This window comes from Urocampus carinirostris, chromosome 2, assembly GCF_059441175.1.
Source record: "Urocampus carinirostris isolate Australia breed hairy pipefish chromosome 2, RoL_Ucar_1.0, whole genome shotgun sequence".
Classification (NCBI taxonomy): domain Eukaryota; kingdom Metazoa; phylum Chordata; class Actinopteri; order Syngnathiformes; family Syngnathidae; genus Urocampus; species Urocampus carinirostris.
In genome coordinates this window covers 48,522,789-48,543,287 of record NC_142350.1, presented here as the reverse complement: position 1 = coordinate 48,543,287, position 20,499 = coordinate 48,522,789, and the positions used below count along the sequence as shown (strand labels likewise).

Genomic DNA, 20,499 nt, shown 5'->3' with positions numbered 1-20,499 from the left:
CGCTGCAAGACAAGGAAACACATAAAGGCAGGAGTGAGAGGTGGTTTCGGGAACACAAGTTAAGAATAAATGTGCTAAGCACATTATTTGTAGCATACTTTTTTCCTTATTGTAACAAGTTCCAAAGGTACAGTTTTGAGTTGAGTAAAATTTATAATTTATGTTGGATTACAACCAGCTTGACGTGGTAAGCAGAAAGGGCATTACCAATTTCTAGAGCAATCATTTTCTTTTCATCTATTGAATAAGTGGGTAGAGGAGGAGAAAGATAAACACGATAAAGTGGATAGGTGAAAGGGTGTGATGATACTCCACACCATCAAAGTAAATAAAGCTTTAAATAATTTGTTGAGAGCATATACAAAAATCCAGTTATTTGAACGCACGTTATTCAGTTGTTGACGTTTTCTGTCTACCATGATACTTCAAATTAATTTCTAATATCGCTCCCTCCTCCTCGCTCTATTCATTCCCCCACTTCTGACCTTACAAGGAGAGGCGAGGAGCGAGGTTGATGTCATTGAATGAAGAATGCTGCAAGAATTCAGAAAGAAAGGGGGTATGAGAGAAGGAGGGGTATGACTGGACATTTCATACACATCCAGAAAGCAAAGGGGTGGAGGAAAGAGGAGTGAGGTGCTGTTTACATTGTACTACTCAGGTCCAGAGCCCAAGTGAAACTTGAAAGAACTTGTTTGAAAGGATGCTGTCATTCCTTATCCAGTCTGAAAAGCACAAGGGGAGGGTCTAGCAGCTGGAAAGAGGAAGCCTGAGTAAGAGGGAGAGAGACAGTAAAGGGAGAAGTTACCTCTGCTTGCAACTGGAACAAGAGGAACTGAGTAAAAAAGAAAAGTTGGGAGTAATAAAAGGAGAACCACTTCAAGTACATTACCACGGTAAGTGTCTTTGTAATTAAGTCAACTATTAGGGAAGCATTGGTGCTTTTTCTCTTTCCTTTATGGTGTTTTAAGATGAGAAGCTACCAAATAAGGACAATTGTTATGTTTTAAGATTATGCAGCTAAACGCATTGCACAAAATGAATAGAATTGACGTTATTGTTATTGATTACAACGTACTAGATATTGTTTACGAGATTAAATGTTGCATTTCAGGATGAACGATTAATAAAAGGTAAAGAGGTCTAATAAACGGGGTAGTGGTTGTAGACTTGCCTAATTTGTATGTGCTCGAGAAAATAATTAAATGACAGCAGCAGCAACAGTGTGCACTATGATATCAGTGTGTTTAACCATTTAGGTGGCAAACATATACAATAGACGCATTCTACGCACGTTATTAACTTTTTTTTTATACCTCTTGGGAGTTGAAAATTCTCGTAAAAGCTTCACAAGAGCGTTTTGCTCTGCCGGCTGATGGACATCGACGATAAAAGGGCGGCTATGCGGAAGCACCAACCTAGCAAGAAAAAAAAACAAGTTGACTCGTTTAGCTTAGCCGCCTAGCACCACTGTGTTATTTTAATAGTTTTATTTTCGCCAGTGTTTGATTCAAACATTTAACGAACAACTTAAGTTAGCTCCGTTTCTCGGTCTAGACGAACTCGGTTCCAGTGTTAGTGGGCGTGCTGGTGGTTCACTGGGTTAAGCTAACGTGACGGGGCTTTACTTGAGTGACAGCGCAGCTAAGATTGCGGGAAGCCGGCGGCGGTGTCAGGTGAGTGGCGGTGGCAATGATTCAACTGTCACGCAAGGGATTTCATTGCTTAAAGTACTCCCTATACTGATATATTTACATTTATTATTGCTAAAACGGAGCTGTTTGTCCTCGGTGACTCGTTTCTATGGCACCTGCCCTAGCTAGCTTGTTTTCTTGATTGCCACGCGACATTGTTAGCCAACCTGTAACCATGCATTCTATTACAATGTTATCGTAATAAACACGACGTAGAGTTTAAAAATGATATAACCTATAAGATGTATTATAAACGTGTCAAAAATACATGTGTGCTCAATAATAATGCAGGAAATTGTGCTGTGAATGTCGAAGCTTGAAAAATCAAAGCATCAAATACATGGGTCACCATCATGGTGCCCGCGGGCACCTGGTAACCCCCAAAGAACGGCTGAGTAGCCTGTGCATTGGTTTTGGAAGTAGCTTACCACTCATGGGTCTTTGTGATTTTCTAAGAAATGTATATTCCTAACTGGCATGAAAAATCATTAGTGATTATTGTCACTGAATAGATGATCAGTTCCTCGAAAACAATATTAAAAATCATCCTGTTTCATGTATGTGAATCACTCAGGGCCACACCTTACAAGTAAAATATTTTAGTGGTTGACTAAACCATTTTTAATACATAATTGCAATAATTACAACCTGGTAACACCATGATAAATCGTTATTTAAGAAATGCATATAAAACTAGTAGCCCATAGCACTAATCATTAACAATGAAGTATCAGCATAAAAAAGTTGGTGATCCTATAAGAGTTTAGATAATGTATGTTGAATAATTCCTGCATGTTGAGTAATTGTCAGTTTTATATGATTAATTGGAAAGTAGCACTGTGTTTCTTAGAAAAGTGACGCCTTCATATGATTAATAGAAAAATGGCGTTGGTACTCAAGTTATTTCTGTATGTGTTTGAATCAAATCAATTTTATTTGGAAAGCATGTCATGTAATTAAATGTAACTGAAAACAAAAATATAGATGAGGAGGCTTTACATGTAATATCGTAAAGTCTGCTATTTTCTCACTACTTCTTTATTCAAAATCATTATAAAATTATTTCTTCATACACAAAATATGCCTCTTATGCAGGTTTTCTGTTTAGCAATAAGACACTGAAGAACCTAATTGTTGAAAAAAAAAAAAGTGCTGAGTGCAGAATTAACACGACACAAATAGCAATATAGTTCTCATATTGAATTGTGTTAACTTAGGTTGACATGTTAAAAAATAACAGAATACAAACAAAATTTAGATTCAAACCTGTTTTACAAAATTATTTTTTTAACACAAATTCAGAGGTGTTGATTACAGATTTTGTAATCAGACACAAGTGTTGCACAAGTTATAAACCAGTTGCCAACACAACCTTTTGTTAAATTGTAATTAGGAAAAAAGCTTTTATTGGTGTTAAAAAAAAGCACAGATATTTGAATGAAGCTCACCCAAAAATCTGCAAGGAAAAAAATAAAATCGTTTGGGAAGGCGAGCAGAACATTCTGAAGGTGTATTCTCCTTTAAAAAAATCATTAATCATTTCACATTTATTTCAAGCTAATTTGATACCATTTAGACCTTTTTCCATTGTAGATGGAGATCTAAGCTAAGGCGCCTCACAAATTAAAGCGAGAGAGCAGTTATGGTTTAGTTCGAGGTCTACGTGTGTCTATGTTGCAAATGAAGTTGTAGAGACCTTTTGTGAACACATGCTTTCTTTTGGAGTAATTCTCCTTAAAGGGCAGCCTTGACAAGTTGAGACTAACAAACTATTTACAGCCTTCAATTGCAGCATGTTCTTTTCTGTTTTGTCTATCAGGAGAGTTGAAACTTGGATTTGCCCCTTTAGGGCGAGGCTGTTTGGTTGCATGCACATTGGTTTAATTATTCATCTCAGTGTGGTCACAGCACGAGTGGTAAATGGATGTCTAGTGACCTGTAAGATTTCATCTTAAAGGGTTGTTTGTCTCTACATTAGTGACCTAGACACACTTTCCTACAATTGGGGTTGCGCTATTTACATCTGAACAATAGAGAGATTAAATCAGAAACCTACAGTTGTACAACATTAATCCGATCTAAGGTGGGCCTCACAAAGTGAAATTGCCACATAGTGGTGGACAGAAACCTATGGTAATAAGCTACGAACCCCCAGCAACCCAGATAAAAACAAAAATAATGAAATATTATATGGTAAGTACCACTCATGTGTAATATATGTGCATATGATTAGACAACATTATAAATAATACAGTATGAATGTAATAGAAAAATATATATTTTTTTACCTTTTGGCGTGAGCCGGTACATTGGAGTATTGAGTGGGTGCAGAAGATCGTAGGAGAGACCAACGGCAGATTAAAAAATGAACTAATTTCAAAACTTCCTCTTGCGAGGATAGTCATTACTTTAAAAGATTACCTTGTTTTTTTTTTTAATAATAGTCCTGAGCGTTGATTGGCTTTGGCTGTATTCCTTAGTGCAGGTAACAATGCGTGTCCCTTCTTTGTTTATTTTTTATCTCAAGCTTGCTTCCTATGGTTATCGTATTTTTGCGTCTCGGTTTAGCATCACTAAAAGACCTGGGACCGATAGCGCTTAAATACAGTACAAAGACTACAGTATTGTACTGCAGACCTGCAAAGTCTTTACGAAGCACACAAGATTCTGAACTTATTGAAGGAACAGAAAGGCATTGTTGGGAGTAGTTCAGCCCATAGTGTATTTTTATGCTGTTGTGACGCAAACCAATGACAGCGTTATTTATTATGTCGACCAATAGCCGACAGGCATCTTAGAGACATAATATGCCATGTTCACAAATACCGTTAAGTTGGAATTTTACACTTTTTTGGCGACGTAAAAGAACTTTTTGCCTTCTCGTTGCGGTAAAGTGTGAAAACACCAAAAAAGAGGCGACGGAAAACATCTTATTCCACACACCATAAAGTGAAAACGTTTTAGGGCCAGGACCCCGCATATGGCGGTTCTACTGTTCTCATCTAGCTATGTACCTAAAAGTATAAGACCAGGTTCCTTTTTTTTAAAAGATTATTCATAATCATGGTGTCCTTTCTTCCCTTTTACAGTACCAAGTAATTTGCTCATCTCAAAGGTATGCTGTAGTCAGTAGCATACAATTTGGGCTGTGGTGAACTATGTCATGGGGTTTTGCGTTCGAGATGGAAAGGGGGAAATGATAGTGTCATGCCACAAGTGACGTATTTTCGGTACCAGTAAAGTAACAAGGGAACTGCAGGCTAAGAAGTATGGATGAGATTAGCCATTGCCAAAGAGTTCCTCATTTGGGTATTGCGAAGCTTAAGTCAGCACAGATGGAGGATTGCTTCGGGGAGGGAGACAAAACAGCACAGAAGGTGATGTCATTGTGCTGTAATGCAACATTTCTCCCCGCCGCAAAGGGTCTCTCTCACATCTCAAGGATCAAGTTTCAAGACCGATTAGCTGCCTTGGGGTCTAGGTTTTACAAAATCTGTCCAGACCATACCAAGGACCATATGCGACCTGTTAATTGACATGAATTACCATAAGTACTCATGGCGATGGTTTCTTGGAAACGAGATACTGCAAGTACATGTTTTGTATCCATTTGTGTCAAACTAAATTATACAGTGAGTTCATATCGTTAAAGGAGGAGCTGTGTTTTACTGTGAACGTGGCTGCAAGAAATTATTTTAGTATGACATAAGTATTTTACGTTAGCCGCAACAGGTCGATTTGTACAGATTAGTGCTATACATACAATATGTGACGGTCCGTTATTAAGAGCTCTCTCTCTTCTATATTTCAGATATTTTATCTTTAAACAAAGTAACATTTATTTCAATGAAATTGTTGTGCATGCCCAATGTCAAAGTACTGTAAAAAGATCAATGCAATTTTAAAAATATAGACGGGGTAAAACTTTAAGCAAGAAAAAGTGTGATTAAAAAGAAATATCAAGTATTTGTTGTTGCTGGTTGTTTTTACATTTTAGAATCAAAGGTTGTATATTCTGTGATTTTCTTGTTCTCATAATAATCATTTATCAATATAATTTTCTTTTTATGGAGTACACTAAAACCTTGTTTTTTTGGGGGGGTTATGTTCTTAAAAAATGCATGAAGTAAAGACCTTTACTTGTACTATTTTTCTTTATAACTGTTCTACAACTTAATACTCTAATATTCATTTAGACCAAAGAACAAACCCTTTTCAGGCCCAAGCATTCGTTGAACAAATAAAAGTATTGGACCTATAACCATTTGGTAATTTTCTGATAGCTTTTACCACTACCTACTCTCTAGGGGACTTTTTAGCCAATCAGAATGCAAAACAGAATGAATAATGAAGATCCATGGAGCAGCATGGCTGTTAAAGGCGAACCGTGTTCTAGTGAAGAATGGCTAAATTTAATTTGTAATCAAATAAAACAAAGTAATATCTGGTATCACTTCTAGTTTTAATAGCATTTTTTGCTAGAAACAAAACCATTTGATCATTTTCTTTTTTTTCTGTGTATTTCAAGTACTGCATTAATCCATTTGAAGTGTCAAACAATAAAACACCAAAGCACTACTGTCACTTCAACTTCTGGAAAAATTACACAATTTTTCTTTAATCTGCCCTGCATGAATATACTTTGTATGATCAGAACAAAATTATCAAGATAACGCTTGAATTTCTTCTGTTTCTGTTAAAAAAAAACTTTAACGTGCATTCATGAAAAATGTACATTGTGCACTGAAATGCTGTTACCATATAAGTAACACAATACTTTCTGTGTTTTTAATGTGACAGTTTTTTAAAAACCAAAACCTTAAATGAGAAAAAGACTGAAGCAATGTGAATGCACAAGTATAATATTCTAGTTAGAGAATGTGAATGTGTTGAGATAAAAATTAACGATAGATTGAGTAGTTCCTTTGAGGGAGATTCCATGTACGTTCAGTAATTGTGACGTGGTATGACTTTCACGCCAGAGAAACTTGTTTCAAAATAATTGTACAGATCCCTGGAGTTTTTTTCTTGTCATAACTTGTACTGTAGCTAGTTTTACTTAATACTCTTTAGGATAAGGTTTTTACCGGGCACCAAAAACAATCACTTTATGAAAGTACTTAGACCTGAGCCTCATTTAAGCGATCTGACATGTCTAGTGTGTGTTGACATTTCTTTATTTTATGTGAGGGGAAACAAGGGTCCTTTTGACATGTTTGTGACTGGTGTCCTTTAAGGGAAAAAAATCCAGAATTTGTTTGGAATTTCCATAAGGTCAACATTGTGTAATGTCGGGCACGTGTGAGGTAAATACCTGAGCCGCCTCACTTTTTTTTTTACGCGGCTGGCACGATAGTGTTAGCTATAGATTCACGACCCGACCAAGACAGTGATTAATGTCACCATAAACGGGTACGTGATAAATATTATAAGCTTTTGCAGTGAGCCACATCTGCTCTGTGTACACGGTCCAATGGTAAAAGACTGATTTATTTTCTGTCATTAAGTTGATGTCCACTTCCCAATGTTCTTTTGCTCACAGAATGTGGAACACTATTCTATCGAGTGTTTGATCGGATTCTTTTACAAGGACTTGCATACTTCACAAAATCCTGATCTAATCAACTCACAGTTCATGGAATTGTGAATCCACTGTCTGCAGGTGATTAAAACAGAGACAGTTAATGGTTAGGTTATATAATATCTTCTGGAAAAACATAACCCCTTGACGTGGCGCAAAAACTTGGAAGTTCAAACTAAGGCCATAGAGATATGGATGTTCTGAGGCTGATGCAGGTTTTTGATACTTACTTCAATAAACACTGTAATTCTTTGTTATGTTCAGTTATCCACTTGGCTTTAACTGGGGAGTGTTAACAAATCCCATTTTAGCTCTTTATAGAAAGTAAAATATTGAAAACAAATCATTTTACAGCTATTTACAGAGTGCTGTTCAGCTTTTGAACGCTTCCAACTTTGACCAACTCGACTCTAGAGAATAATTTCCCCTCGCTTTTAACCAGATTTTAGCTTTTGAACAACCAGTGACTCTTTGAAACTGCTCTTTGTATTTATGATGATCTAAAAAAGTAGGGGTATGAGCAGTGTGGAGAATTTTTTAGCGATGAAAAAGGTTTTGCTTTTAGTTAGAAAGGTTTAAGCTGAAAACTTGTATCCATAATAATAGGAACATTGTTCAACTAAAGCGTTGTTGGTGTCCGGAAGAGTCAAGAAGATGCATACACACAAGGCTAAAGTGACAAGTAATCAGAGTACTGAAGGAACCGTTAATGTTTTAAAGAGCAGTTAAAGTGTCTAAATTAAGAAGTTTATTGTGATTGTTCTACAAACAGAGCAGAATGAAACAAAGACGTGATTGAAGAATTTGTTTCTCAGCAAGTGTTTAATAAGACCAATACGGCCAGTATGTGCATTACAAATGAGGCAAAAAAGATTCTTTCATACGTCACTCCAAAGTTATGTAAACTAAATTTGTAATTTGGCATTGTGGTTTTTTTTTTTTCTACAGTCCTCTCCTGTTCGCCTTGCAAGTTCTAAATTTCTCTTATTTTGAGTTTCGACTAAACTATAAATATGTATTATTAATGTTTTTAATCATTGTATGTATGTATGTATGTATGTATGTACGTATATTGGTATGGTATGGTTACAGACCCCTTTTATTTTCGAAAAGAAGGAACTTTTCACTCAGGCGAGAATGCATAATGACTTTACCATTATTTGTTGTGGTTAATACATTCAGACCAATTCAGAGCTTTACCTCCAACATGGAATCTATCACTGTATTTATTTGTGCATAACTCGCGACTTTATTCAAGCATTGTAAGGGACAAACGTTGAATATGTGTGGTCATGATCAAAATCATTTACTGACAACGTAAACTATGCACACAATACCGACAAAAGATTTACTATGTATTTATTTCACGTCCTTCAAAGTCACCATCTCATAGTTGTTTCCCTCGTCGTGCTTTTTCACATTTATTTTTATCTTTCAAGACAACTTTCTTTTTTTCCATTCTCTAATATTCTTCTCTGATAATATGAACAAAGATGATGTAAATGAAATATAATGGCTTTTCGTATATTATCTATATAACTGATGATCTAGTGGTTAGGATTTAGCACTCTTAACCTTGTGTATAACAAGGAACCAGACTAAGTTTTGTTTTGCTAAAAATAAGTGCATTATATACATATAAATACTGTAAGTCAGAAAACTGAGGCACCACTGAATTTTGAACCTTTTTTAATTAGTGTATTATCCTCCTCCCTCCTGCAGTAAAGTTTCACAAGATGGAGAGCTCGAGCAGCAGTAAGCCAGTGATCGTGACCTCCTCCCTCAACTTCAAAGTTACCACACCGTCCTTTTACAACCAACCAAAGAAGTTTGCCTCGGTCACACCTCCGCGGCCCAAAAGTCTGACGCCGCCTTCCGCGCCGTCACCAACACCGATGCCTGTGGGCACAGGCGTGATCGGACGTGTCGGAGATTTGCCCCCGCCCCCTCCTTCGCTCTGTGATGGTATTTTAGACCACATTTATAACTTCTGAGTTGCTTAAGCCAATCAGGACAGAGTCGGGATTTTGTAATGTAAGAGCAAGAACGAGCTTGACTAGCGGCGCATGCTGCAACTCGCCTTGAGGAAAAGATTGACTGCAGATTGTAAATGATAATTCAAATACTAACAGAATGAAGTTAGGTGAAGGTGAGGAAATTAATCACCTGCCTCAAGTTATGTAAAATCAGTTAAAAATTACCGTAGGTGGGTTATAAGGCGTATCACCACCAAAAAAAAAAAATCTTTCGTCTTGTTTTTTTTTTTTTTTTTTTTTTCATACATAAGGCACACCGGGGTATAAGGCACATGAAATTGAGACTGCATTCAGTGTTACCGTGTGTATTCATGTATAACCTTTGGGCTCCAGATACACTGTGTGTGTGTGTGTGTGTGTGTGTGTGTGTGTGTGTGTGTGTGTGTATAAAATCTCATCTCATTAGCTGCACCGCTTATCCTCAGTAGGGTCGCGGGGTGCTGGAGCCCATCCCAGCAAGCAGTGGGCAGGGGACACCCTGAACTGGTTGCCAGCCAATCGCAGGGCACACGGGGACAGACAACTCACTCGCTCAGTCACACCTAGGGACAATTTGGACCGGCCAATTCACCTGAAATGCATGTCTTTGGAATGTGGGAGGAAACCGGAGTGCCCGGAGGAAACCCACGCAAGCACGGGGACAACATACAAACTCCGCACAGTAAGGCCGGGAGCTGGATTTGAACCCACGCAGGAGGTTCCCACGACCTCAGAACTGTGCCGCACACGCGCTAACTTCGGGGATGAACAAAGTATCTATCTATCTATGTATCTATCTACCACTGCGCCGCCGTGCTTCCATATACATATATATACATATATATATATATATATATATATATATATTAATGCAATGCTTGATCAGTCAATAAGTGTCACTGACCATGTTCGCAAATTATTGTATGCAATGGGAATCGAACCAGAGTAGTAGTGGTGGTGGGAGCACTAATTTCATAAATGACCTATGAAAAGGTATTAGAGCGTACCCTATTATTACACTATTTTTACCCACGGTTCCAGCAACACTTGCACAATGCATTCTGATAGGTTAAACAGTCATTCCACTTCTTCACGTGTGCATCCATAATTTATACGTATACATACGTTAAAGAACTTGTATAGTATTTTATTGACTTTGTTTTGTCCATTCTCTAATATTCATGTGTGAAGAAATGGAGACACTATTTTACCCTTCAGATGCACTATGCAAATCTGTGTGTTCCTGGCACCGTAAGTAAAAATAGTGTGATAATGAGATAAGCTCTAATCCCTTGTTGTATGTATTTTTGTCATTGGTGGTCAACTGGTAGAGTCAGAACTCTCAAGTACCTGCTCTGTCCACTCCACGCATCGGTCTGGTATTGCAGTACTTCTGGGAACGGTGCATTCGTAATGATCGCAGCAAGGCTTTAAGGCTAGGACCTTAGCTTGGCCTTTTGGCTGAGAGTAAGAGTCCCGGCTCCTGGGCTTTGTAGCATATTATGAACTGACGGATAATGGATAATAAAGAAGATAGAACAATAACCCTTAAAAAATCCCCCCACCTCCGGGAACGGTGCATTCGCAATGATCGCAGCTAGGCTTTAAGGCTAGGACCTTAGCTTGGCCTTTAGGCTGAGAGTAAGAGTCCCGGCTCCTAGGCTTTGTAGCGTATTATGAACTGACCGATGACGGATAATGAATAAAAAAGATAAAACAATAACCCTTAAACCCCCCCCCCCCCCTCCCCTACTTGGGATCAATTCCCATTTAATCCATCCATCATCTGCACTGCTTATCCTCAGTAGGGTCACGGGGGCGCTGGAGCCCGTCCCAGCTATCTTCGGGCAGTGGGCAGGGGACACCCTGAATTGGTTGCCAGCCAGTCGCAGAGCTCACAGATACAGACAACTCACTCGTTCATTCACACTTTGGGACATTTTGGACTGCCCAATTAACTTGACATGCAGGTTTTTTGGAATGTGGGAGGAAATCCCTGCACAAAAAGGCTGATAGCTAGATTTTAACCCATGACCTCAGAACTGTGCAGCAGATGTGCTAACCATTCAGCTGCCATGCCGCCCTCCATACAAGACAATGTTTTGCAATTTAGATCAATGATTCTATCAATTTGATCAAAAATTGCTCAAATTCAGTAATATACTGTAAAATATTGTATATCGCACCTTGTATCGTTACGCATCAACCTTATTTTGCGGTATAGAGGGCACACTGGGTCATAAGGCACACATTCAAATTTCTGGCCTAATTCGGGTTTTTCGGTGTACCTTATAATCCGTAATATACGGTACAATCTCCCCAATATACAATTGCCGTTGTCTCTCAATATTTGAATTCTAACACTCCATATTGTCCCCAGATTTCCCTCCCCCTCCTCCTCCTCCCCCAGCAGACGACGACTTGCCGGCTCCTCCGCCCGAATGCCAGATCACTCCACCTGCATCAGACGCTCCTCCACCAGCCTTCCCGGCTCCGCCCCCAGTAGCAGATGACTTGCCCCCGCCAGCCACCCATGAAGAGAGTGCCCCTTTAGCAAGCCTCGCCATTCCGCCACCTCCTGCCCCACCACCGCCCCCGGTTTTCACTTCTACCGGGTTTCCCAGCGCCGGTGGGCAGGTAAGGCAGGATGGAATTCTCATCAAGTCAAATGTTAATGAACTATTTTCATTATATAAAGTAGTATAACAACATGAGAGGGCTTCGTTATTCAGTGCAAGTAAACAAATTAAAAAAGTAAAAAAGGGGCAAAAGGATATCCATCCATCCATTTTCTGCACCAAATATCCTCAGTGGGGTCGCAGGGGTGCTGGAGCCCATCTTGGCTGTCTATGGGCTGTAGGCAGGGCACACCCTGAACAGGTTGCCAGCCAGTTGGACAATTTGGAGTCACCAAATCACCGCCATGTATGTTTTTGTAATGTGAGAGGAAACCGGAGTACCCAGAAGAAAACCACGCAGGCACGGGGAGAACATGCAATCCCCACACAGGAAGGCCGGTAGCTGGATGTGAACCTATGACCTCAGAACTGTTCTGCAAATGTGCTAACAATTCAGCTTCCGTGCCGCTGCAAAAGGCTATAAAATGTAAAAAACACAATATATCGATGCTAATAAATATATGCGTATTCAAGCTGTTGTAAAGTACATTGTAATCATCGACGCATAGACATAGCTAATAAGTAAAAGAAAAGCAGCTTTTGATGATTGCCCATAAAGTGTGTTTTCAGTTTTTCTCGTACTTTAATATGACCTTGTGCGTTTTTCATCTTTGTCTACCAGAGAGCTATAACCAAACAATCAAGTCTGGATAAGCAGATCGACTCGCTGACCAACATGCTTTCAGAAATGGAGACGCGTGGGCCCTTTAATCATAAGGTAAAAAAGCAGAGGCAACATCATGAACCAGATTACGCATTGGCCATTTAACACAGTTAGGATTTGACACAATGGATAATAACGATGAGACTAGAAAATGATTCATGCCAGGGAAGGAAGCCAAACAAAGGCTGATCGGTCAGTGGAACTAATTTGGAGTTATGCCAGCTCTGGTTTTATGAGTCTCAGTTCAGGTGGAAAGCGCGATGATAAGTGAAGTGCACACGCAGCACATTTGGGTTGGCAAAAACAGCAAAAAAAAAAAAAAAGAGCGAAAACTCTTGCAGAGAAAACACTGAGTAAAGCGTGAGAGTGTGATGAAGCCAGTATGTGCTGCCAGAGACCCAGAGAAAGGTCCATAAATGGAGTGTGTTTAGTCCAAGCGGGAGATGCACAACCAGGGCAGAATAATGTTTGCTCCAAATTTACAAAATAAATGTCAGAAAGCTGGAGCCTTGTTGATAAGCACCAAACACATAGGGTATTGTTTGCTTTATGAAAGCACTTCACTAAATATTGTTTGTGTCGCAGCGCCTTACACAACCTTGCTCCGGCAATTTTTGTTTTTTTAATGTGAGTGCAGTGATTGGTTCTTTAATGTTTACCAAAAATTGGGCAAACATTGCGAAATATGTACAATAAAGTAGACTCAAAGAATGTGACATTCGCTCCTGTGTTCTGTACCCCTCCGTACAAACATTAAAATTATAAGAATATATACATATCAAGGAAAAATTACATTACATTACATTTGGTGTGACGTGACCTGAACTGTTACAGTGGAGTCAGTGGGTGGATGCCTAGGGGGGTTAGGGTTAAGAACAGATTAAAAATTCAACTGATTTTAAACTTTCCACTTGCAAGGATTGCAATGCCCTTAGACTCTTAGTTGCTTTAATCGCCTTATTCTTAATCATTGTCCATATCGTTAATTATTTACGGCCATATTCCCTAGCGAAGGTAACAATGTGTGTTCCTTGTTCGCATTTCTTAGTACGCTTCATTTACATTGTCATCTTTTTGCATCTCCCTTTTGCATCACGGCAAGTCTTGCGACCGATAGCTAGACAGATTAAAGATTGAGATTCTAAACTGAACATAAAGAGAAATGAAATATTGTAAGAGGGAGTACGGCTAATAACATTTCGGTATATTCATGATGCTGTGACACGACCCAATAGCAGACAAGTATCTTTTTATTACGTCAACCAATAGTAGACAGGTATCTTGGAGCCGTATGAGACACATCACTCGCAGTCATTTGCACGAACACCTCAAAAGTTAAATTTGTTTTTTATGTAGGTAAAATACTTGGTTAGAGATGTCAAATGTTGGGAAAAAGGTTGTAACGAGGGACCAAAAAATATGGTATTTTACATAACATAGGATAATCATCTTCATAACTTCATTATGGACGCCATATCCCAGGGGTCTACTGTTCTCATCTGGATCGTTGTTTCAACATTACACTACATATGAAGGGGTTTGAAATAGTTATGTTGCTCAATAAACTGAAAGATCTAAATGAATTCCTTTTTTTTAACCAGTTGCCAAACAAATATTCCACTGCACCATCACCCAAACCAGTCGGGCCACCGCCAACAGCCCCCAAACCCTCCCTCTCTTTTCTCCCTCCTCCCGAAATGGGCGACCGCCCACCTCCCGCACCCTGGGCGGAGGAACTGAAAGCCCGGACGAACCGACAGTCAAACTCGCCTCCACCACCAGTGGCCAAGTCTCCGTTCGGAGCGAAAATAACCACTTCCTCCTCGTCACTGGCGAAAAAACTCAACCAGAACCTGAACCAGTCTCCCCATTTAGACAGCTATCCACAAAAAACATCCCCAGCTCCCAGTACTGGCACGTTCTCCCCTGTTCCATCATTTCCACCTGCTGCAGCTGTTCCATCAAACAACACAGCTGCCAATCACGCAAAAAGTCCTCAGTTTGTTAGTCAAAACCAAAAAACACCTGCTGCAGCGTCTTCTCCGCAATCTAAGACCATAGCATCTTCTCCACCATCTTCTTTCAATCAGCCAATGAAATCCCAACCTGCAGACAATGTAAGTTAAACGCTCTATAACTGTGGTTCTTAACCTAGGTTCGATCAAACCTTAGGGGTTCGGTGAGTCAATCTGAGGGGTTCTGCTGCGGACGTCAAGACATGCCAACTCATCATATATCTATACAATGACATTCTCCACCTGGCCGTCATTGGCTACAACAGATTACGTGACATTGCTTGGCCAATCACTGAGCAAAATTTAGCGCACTCAGTACAAATTGAAATATGAAAAAAGTAATTACACGACGTCTTACGACAACATTCACTAAAGAAAGTGGTCAAATCAATATGTACGATCTGGATTCTCATGTATTACAATATGGGATGGGAGTCACGTCCGAACTGCATGATCTGCAATGTCAAGTTGAGCAATTAAAGGAACACTTCAAGAAGCTGCTTTGAAATGGGGAATAAAGAAATACAATCTTTGCCAATTTCATGGTGAAAAGAGGCAAATTCTATGATATGTCCACTCTCTCACAGAATCATATGAAATGGTGTACTTGATCGGAAAGCAGGGAAAGCCACACACCATTGGTGAAACTTGTAAAGTCAGCTGCGTTAAAAAATTGTGAATATAACGCTCTGAACTGCGCCCGAAGCTTAATTATGCCTAATTCCTCTTAGAAAGGACACCGTCAGCGACAGAACAGAAGACATGAATAAAGGCATTTTGGCTCAAGTAGTCTTAGATCTGAGGCAAAAACTCTGGGGTTTGATTTTTATTACACACTAAAGAAGGGTTCGGGTGGGGGTTCAGTAGCTCCACCAGGGTTAAGAACCACTACTCTAAAAGGTGTGTTTAAGACGGGATGACAATAGGATTGAATGCTTATGTATGGGCAGCCATCACCCCCCGGTCCCATGTTGACATCCGGAGGGGGCGTCCCACTCAACATGAAAGAAGTTGAGGAACTTGAGAAAATGACCAAAGACTTCATTAAGAACATGGACGCTCACCCTCCAGTGGGCCCTGCTCCTCTGACAGGTACAAATTTTATCAAATATTTGAGAGCAACAAACATAAGTCTTGTGTTCCACTTCTGTTTTTCTCATTTCAGACGTTTGCGGCAAGTGTGGGGAGGCGCTATCCCGCACCCAGCCAGCAGTACGAGCCATGGAGAAACTTTTCCACTCGAACTGCTTCTGTTGCATTACTTGTCATCGCCCCCTGCAAGGCATGCAGTTTTACAACAGGGATGGCTCTCCTGAGTGCGAAGAATGTTACGTGGTGAGATTTGCTCATTATTTTTGGCATGTTCTTATGCTAAAGTAAGTCGTACTACAAACTATTGGGTACATCACATGTTCAACAATTTCTAATATTAAAAAAAGGCAAACAATTAAAATGATGAGATGTACCTGCTGGTAAATATTTTCCAAAGTAAAAACATAAAAAGGGAATCCACAGTGTGTGTAATACATGTAAAAGTCAGACTCTGAACTTTTCAAAGGCAGAACAGTGAGACGGTGATATCACTAAATAAGATATTGGTGGGTTGCTGCAATCAAAGGGCAACAGATCGGGATTGTTAAGGGTGCAGTAATCCAGTTCACCTTTCATGCATTGGTTCTGCATTCTGATGGCCTAAACAGTCGCTAAAAGAGTAGGTATTTTAAAAATGAATACAAAATGTTTCCAGGTACAATATACAGTACTTTTATGTGTTAAATGAATGCTTGTGACTAATTTTTTTTTTTCTTCAGATTAATTGTGTAATAGCCTATTGAATAGAATAATAATTATGAGTACTGTATAATAGTTTCTACCCCACAAATTTTGACTATCAGGGTTTCTTTTTGTAGCGTAACCCCTGTGACAAACAAGGGTTCACTGTCTTACACAATTAAATACACTGAAACCAAAGAGCACGCCCTTTTTACAAGCTGGAGAATTTGTTTTAAAATCAGTTTTTTTTGTTTTGTTTTGTTTTTTTACAAAAAAACTACAGTTCTTTAAAATAATAATTTTAATCAATGAAAACTAAAAGCAAATAGACTGTTTGGCTTGTCAGAATGCAGAACACAACGCACGATGCAAATGAAGTATCGAGACAGTGAAAAGGAGAGCGTTCACTATTATTGTGTAAAACCTGTAAAAGCGATTGCTTCAAAATTTGACACTATTCTTCTTGTGGAAAGAATGAGACAGTATTTCAAGCTCATCTGTAAAAAGTAAATGCAAAAAATAAACAATTCTTTATTTGTACAGCTGTTGTTATACGAAACAAAAAGTGCTGTGTGGAAAATACCCAAAATGTTATACCCACTGTTTCCCTAACCAATATCCAAGGCAGTCAATGTGCCAGTGCTCAAATCTCGATTCATAAGATATTTCCATGTGATCCATCTTCCTCAGAACTCCTTGGCGATGTGCTCCCGTTGCGGGGAGAGGATCACGGACCGTGTGCTGAAGGCGGTAGGACAGTGTTTCCATTCCCACTGTTTCCGCTGCAGCACCTGTTCCTGCATACTGGAGGGGGGGCCTTTCATCACCGACGACAACAACAATCCCTACTGTGTCCAGGATTACCACAGGTGCAAAATCCTCCCTGCACTTTGCATACATATCAGCGTGGCACATTACTAAATCACTAGTGAACTGAGCAGCTGGGCAAAACAATAGTGAAGTCAACAGTCATTAAGCGTGTGGAAATGTCATTTGCTTTCTAATTTGGGATTCCAGGCGTTTCTCCCCACTGTGTGTCAGTTGCAACGAGCCCATTATTCCTGCGCCAGGCAGCGAGGAGACTGTCAGGGTCGTCGCTCTTGACAAGAACTTCCATCTCAAGTGTTACCGCTGCGAAGTAAGAAGATATTCTTTAATATGTTTCGGGTAGGAGTAGTGATGTGGGGAAAATTTTTTCATTTTTTTCAATCTAACTAGAGGACTCTTTTTTTTGCTCACCTCTCCCTCAAAATTGATGATAAAGATAATAAGGATGATACAAATATATATATAATGGAGCAGCACGCTGGATATGTGATTTATACATCTGCTTTACAGTTCTTAGGTTCTAGGTTCAATTCCAGCTACCAGGCTGCCTTTGTTGAGTTTGCATGTACTCAACCAAGCACTCGGGTTTTCCTCCCACATCCCAAAATCTTGCATGTCAGCTCGATTGATGAGTTCAAGTTGACCCAAGGACTCAGTGTATGAGTCAATGGTTGTCAAGGAAATTATTGAATACATCTCAGATGGAAACTTAACAGATTGGAATGGGCTTAAAAAGAAATGAAGTATTCTTCCTCACTATAAGGCGCACCCACAAAAATAATTTTTTGTGATAATTTTTTTCTATATAAGGCACACTGTACTGTAAGGCGCATGAAATTAGAACTACAGTAAGCTAGGGTGCATAAAAAACAAACACCTAAATTAACTTTGACGACTGGTTTCACTACTAAAATTAACTGTAGCAACAGACATGTTAACCACAAGACCACTCTATATGTTTCTCAAAGGCAGAACAGTTATCGTATGCAGTATTATTAAACAACAATTCAAACAAGGGTATTTGAGTACAGAACAATACCATAAAAAAAATCTTCGTTCAAGTAATCACGATATGTTTTATACTTGCGGACAATTATTGTCCAAAGCAACAAATCAAGAGGATTTGCGATAAGCGTTAAGAAAGTTTTTGTCTGAGCTGCCGTCGATGTACTGCACATGGACTTCAAGAGGGCACTTGAAGACCGCTCTACTCACTTCTAAATGTCAGAACAGTTACAATATACAGTATTATTTAATTGTAACTATATTTCCAAATTTATTCACTGTATTTTCCATTATATAAACTGTACCGGATTATGAGGCAGACTTACAAATTTCTGGCCAATTTGGGGGTTTTAGTTGCACTTCTTTAGTCTGTAAATTACGATAGATAAATAAATAAATGAATTGATGATCTTGTAGTTTAAAAGAAAAAAAATTAGATCACGATTTACTTAATTGTCCAATCAATCTTTTGTCGCCCAACCCTCGTTAGGGGTCTGTTTATTCACCCATTCACTGGCAGCCATTTTCTCTATTCAAATACTGTATAGGTTCTGGATATTTGGTTAAAGACAACCCAAATGTGGCATTTGAGAAATATTTAAAATAAATAAAATGTAATTTCCCCACCCAAAATCTAAATATTTTTCACTTTCTAGAATAGCGACTTTGTTAAGTTATAAAAAAATGCTCAATTTCACATCGTTTTGGCCCCAGATTCCTAAAATAAAGTCTGACTTTTGTGTCCCACAGGACTGCGCCCGTCCTCTCTCCATAGAAGCGGATGAGAACGGCTGCTACCCGCTGGATGGCCGCATCTTGTGCATGAAGTGTCACGCTAAGCGAGCCAATTAGACGGAATCCTTAAACACTCACCTTATTCTTTCTGCTTCAATCTGAACCAAATCCAAAAAGCACAGGTCCCTTTCGCACTCAGCCTTTGCAACACAGGGCTTTATTCAGTGTTCAGTGTGAAAGTCCCATGTAAAGCCAGGGTGAATTTTTTTTGTTTTGTTTTGTTTTTGCATGCCGTGTGGCGTCTTCTTGTCTTTGCTGGATCCACTTTAAGTGCAGAGGTAATGTACTGCACCGCCATAGATCTGTTAATGTAGATTAAGCCTTCTCATTGTCGTATGTTTATAGTAAAAAAAAATGCTCCGCGCGTTTTGCACAAACCGCTCAGCTTAAGGGAGCAGTCCCATCCATTTGGGAACGCTGCAGCTGCTGCTCTTGTGGCCTATTAAGGATCACGTACGATAGATTATCTCAAAGGGGGCCTCCTGTTTGTTCCTTGCCACTTTAGTTTGACTGCTGGCTGAAAACATCAGCAAAAAAAAGTTCCTCAATACCACTTAATTTAAGATAGGTGTGAGCAGTCAAGTGTTAGACGCATGCTGTGAGTTGAGCAAAGGCTTACCAGCAGAGATTCAATTTCGGGAATCCCATCTTGTAGCTTAGTGTCACCAGCATGCCTCCAAATTGGACCTAATATGTGATTATTATTTTTATGTTACAGTTCAATTTGATACTGAGCTCAAGCACACAATGTAGGGGCCATCTTTCTGTTCAATCGCACTTCATCCTTTTTGCTGTATCTGATCAAATAAATGGACCTTAGAGTTTCTTTTTTTTATCCTGCCGTTGAACATTAGCTTTATGACTTAGGTAACATGTCTGAGCATAGTGACCAAATATTTAGAAGTTGTTAGATGGAAGGGTTTGGAGTTTCTACATTATTTGGAGCCTTGTATTTTGACCTCGATCACCTCCTGAGGTTAAAGACTTCCATTATCTTCTGTTGTTCAGCTGTTCCGTTTTTATTGTACTCTATTCCATTACATCTTCATTCCTATCTTGGCACCGTGCCTTTATTTTTGTATTCCGGCACGACTTTACCACCATGGAATTGTACGCCTAGTCGAACCCGCTGCAAGAAAACATGACAAAAATTACTCAGCATTGCATGCTCGCTATGTACTTTGCTGTAGGTGCTGGTATCTCTCAAGTATTATTATAAGGTCTTTTGCACCAATCGCTTGAAATGCCTTTTTGCTTAAATACGTATGACAATGCCTGCATTTATCCCGTGTGGTGTTGCCTTGTCCTTTTTGTATACCTTTTTTAATATAAACAACTGTTTGATATGTGTGAAGATATTCGTGTTTTAAAACAACATTTAGCCCATTAAAAAAATAAAGGAATAAAAGGTTTTGGAAGTTCTTCTTTACTGAATTTTATTAGTTCCACAC

The 20,499-nt window shown here is 39.2% G+C and overlaps 1 protein-coding gene across 3 annotated transcripts; it reads left to right on the top strand.

The window, feature by feature from the left end:
• Nucleotides 1-602: 602 nt before the first annotated feature.
• zyx (zyxin) lies at nucleotides 603-20,470 on the top strand. 3 transcript variants are annotated; one of them, XM_088326869.1, is made up of 10 exons: nucleotides 603-896; nucleotides 8,998-9,240; nucleotides 11,671-11,927; nucleotides 12,591-12,686; nucleotides 14,234-14,749; nucleotides 15,598-15,739; nucleotides 15,813-15,982; nucleotides 17,111-17,289; nucleotides 17,438-17,558; nucleotides 19,004-20,470. In XM_088326869.1, exons 2-10 carry the CDS (start codon nucleotides 9,012-9,014, stop codon nucleotides 19,103-19,105), a joined length of 1,812 nt encoding a protein of 603 aa, XP_088182995.1. In that variant the 5' UTR covers nucleotides 603-896; nucleotides 8,998-9,011; the 3' UTR covers nucleotides 19,106-20,470. The 3 variants fall into 3 exon arrangements, with proteins under 3 accessions (XP_088182995.1, XP_088182996.1, XP_088182997.1); XM_088326870.1 differs by lacking the exon at nucleotides 603-896 and adding an exon at nucleotides 1,287-1,676; XM_088326871.1 differs by lacking the exon at nucleotides 603-896 and adding an exon at nucleotides 7,254-7,356.
• Nucleotides 20,471-20,499: the final 29 nt, after the last annotated feature.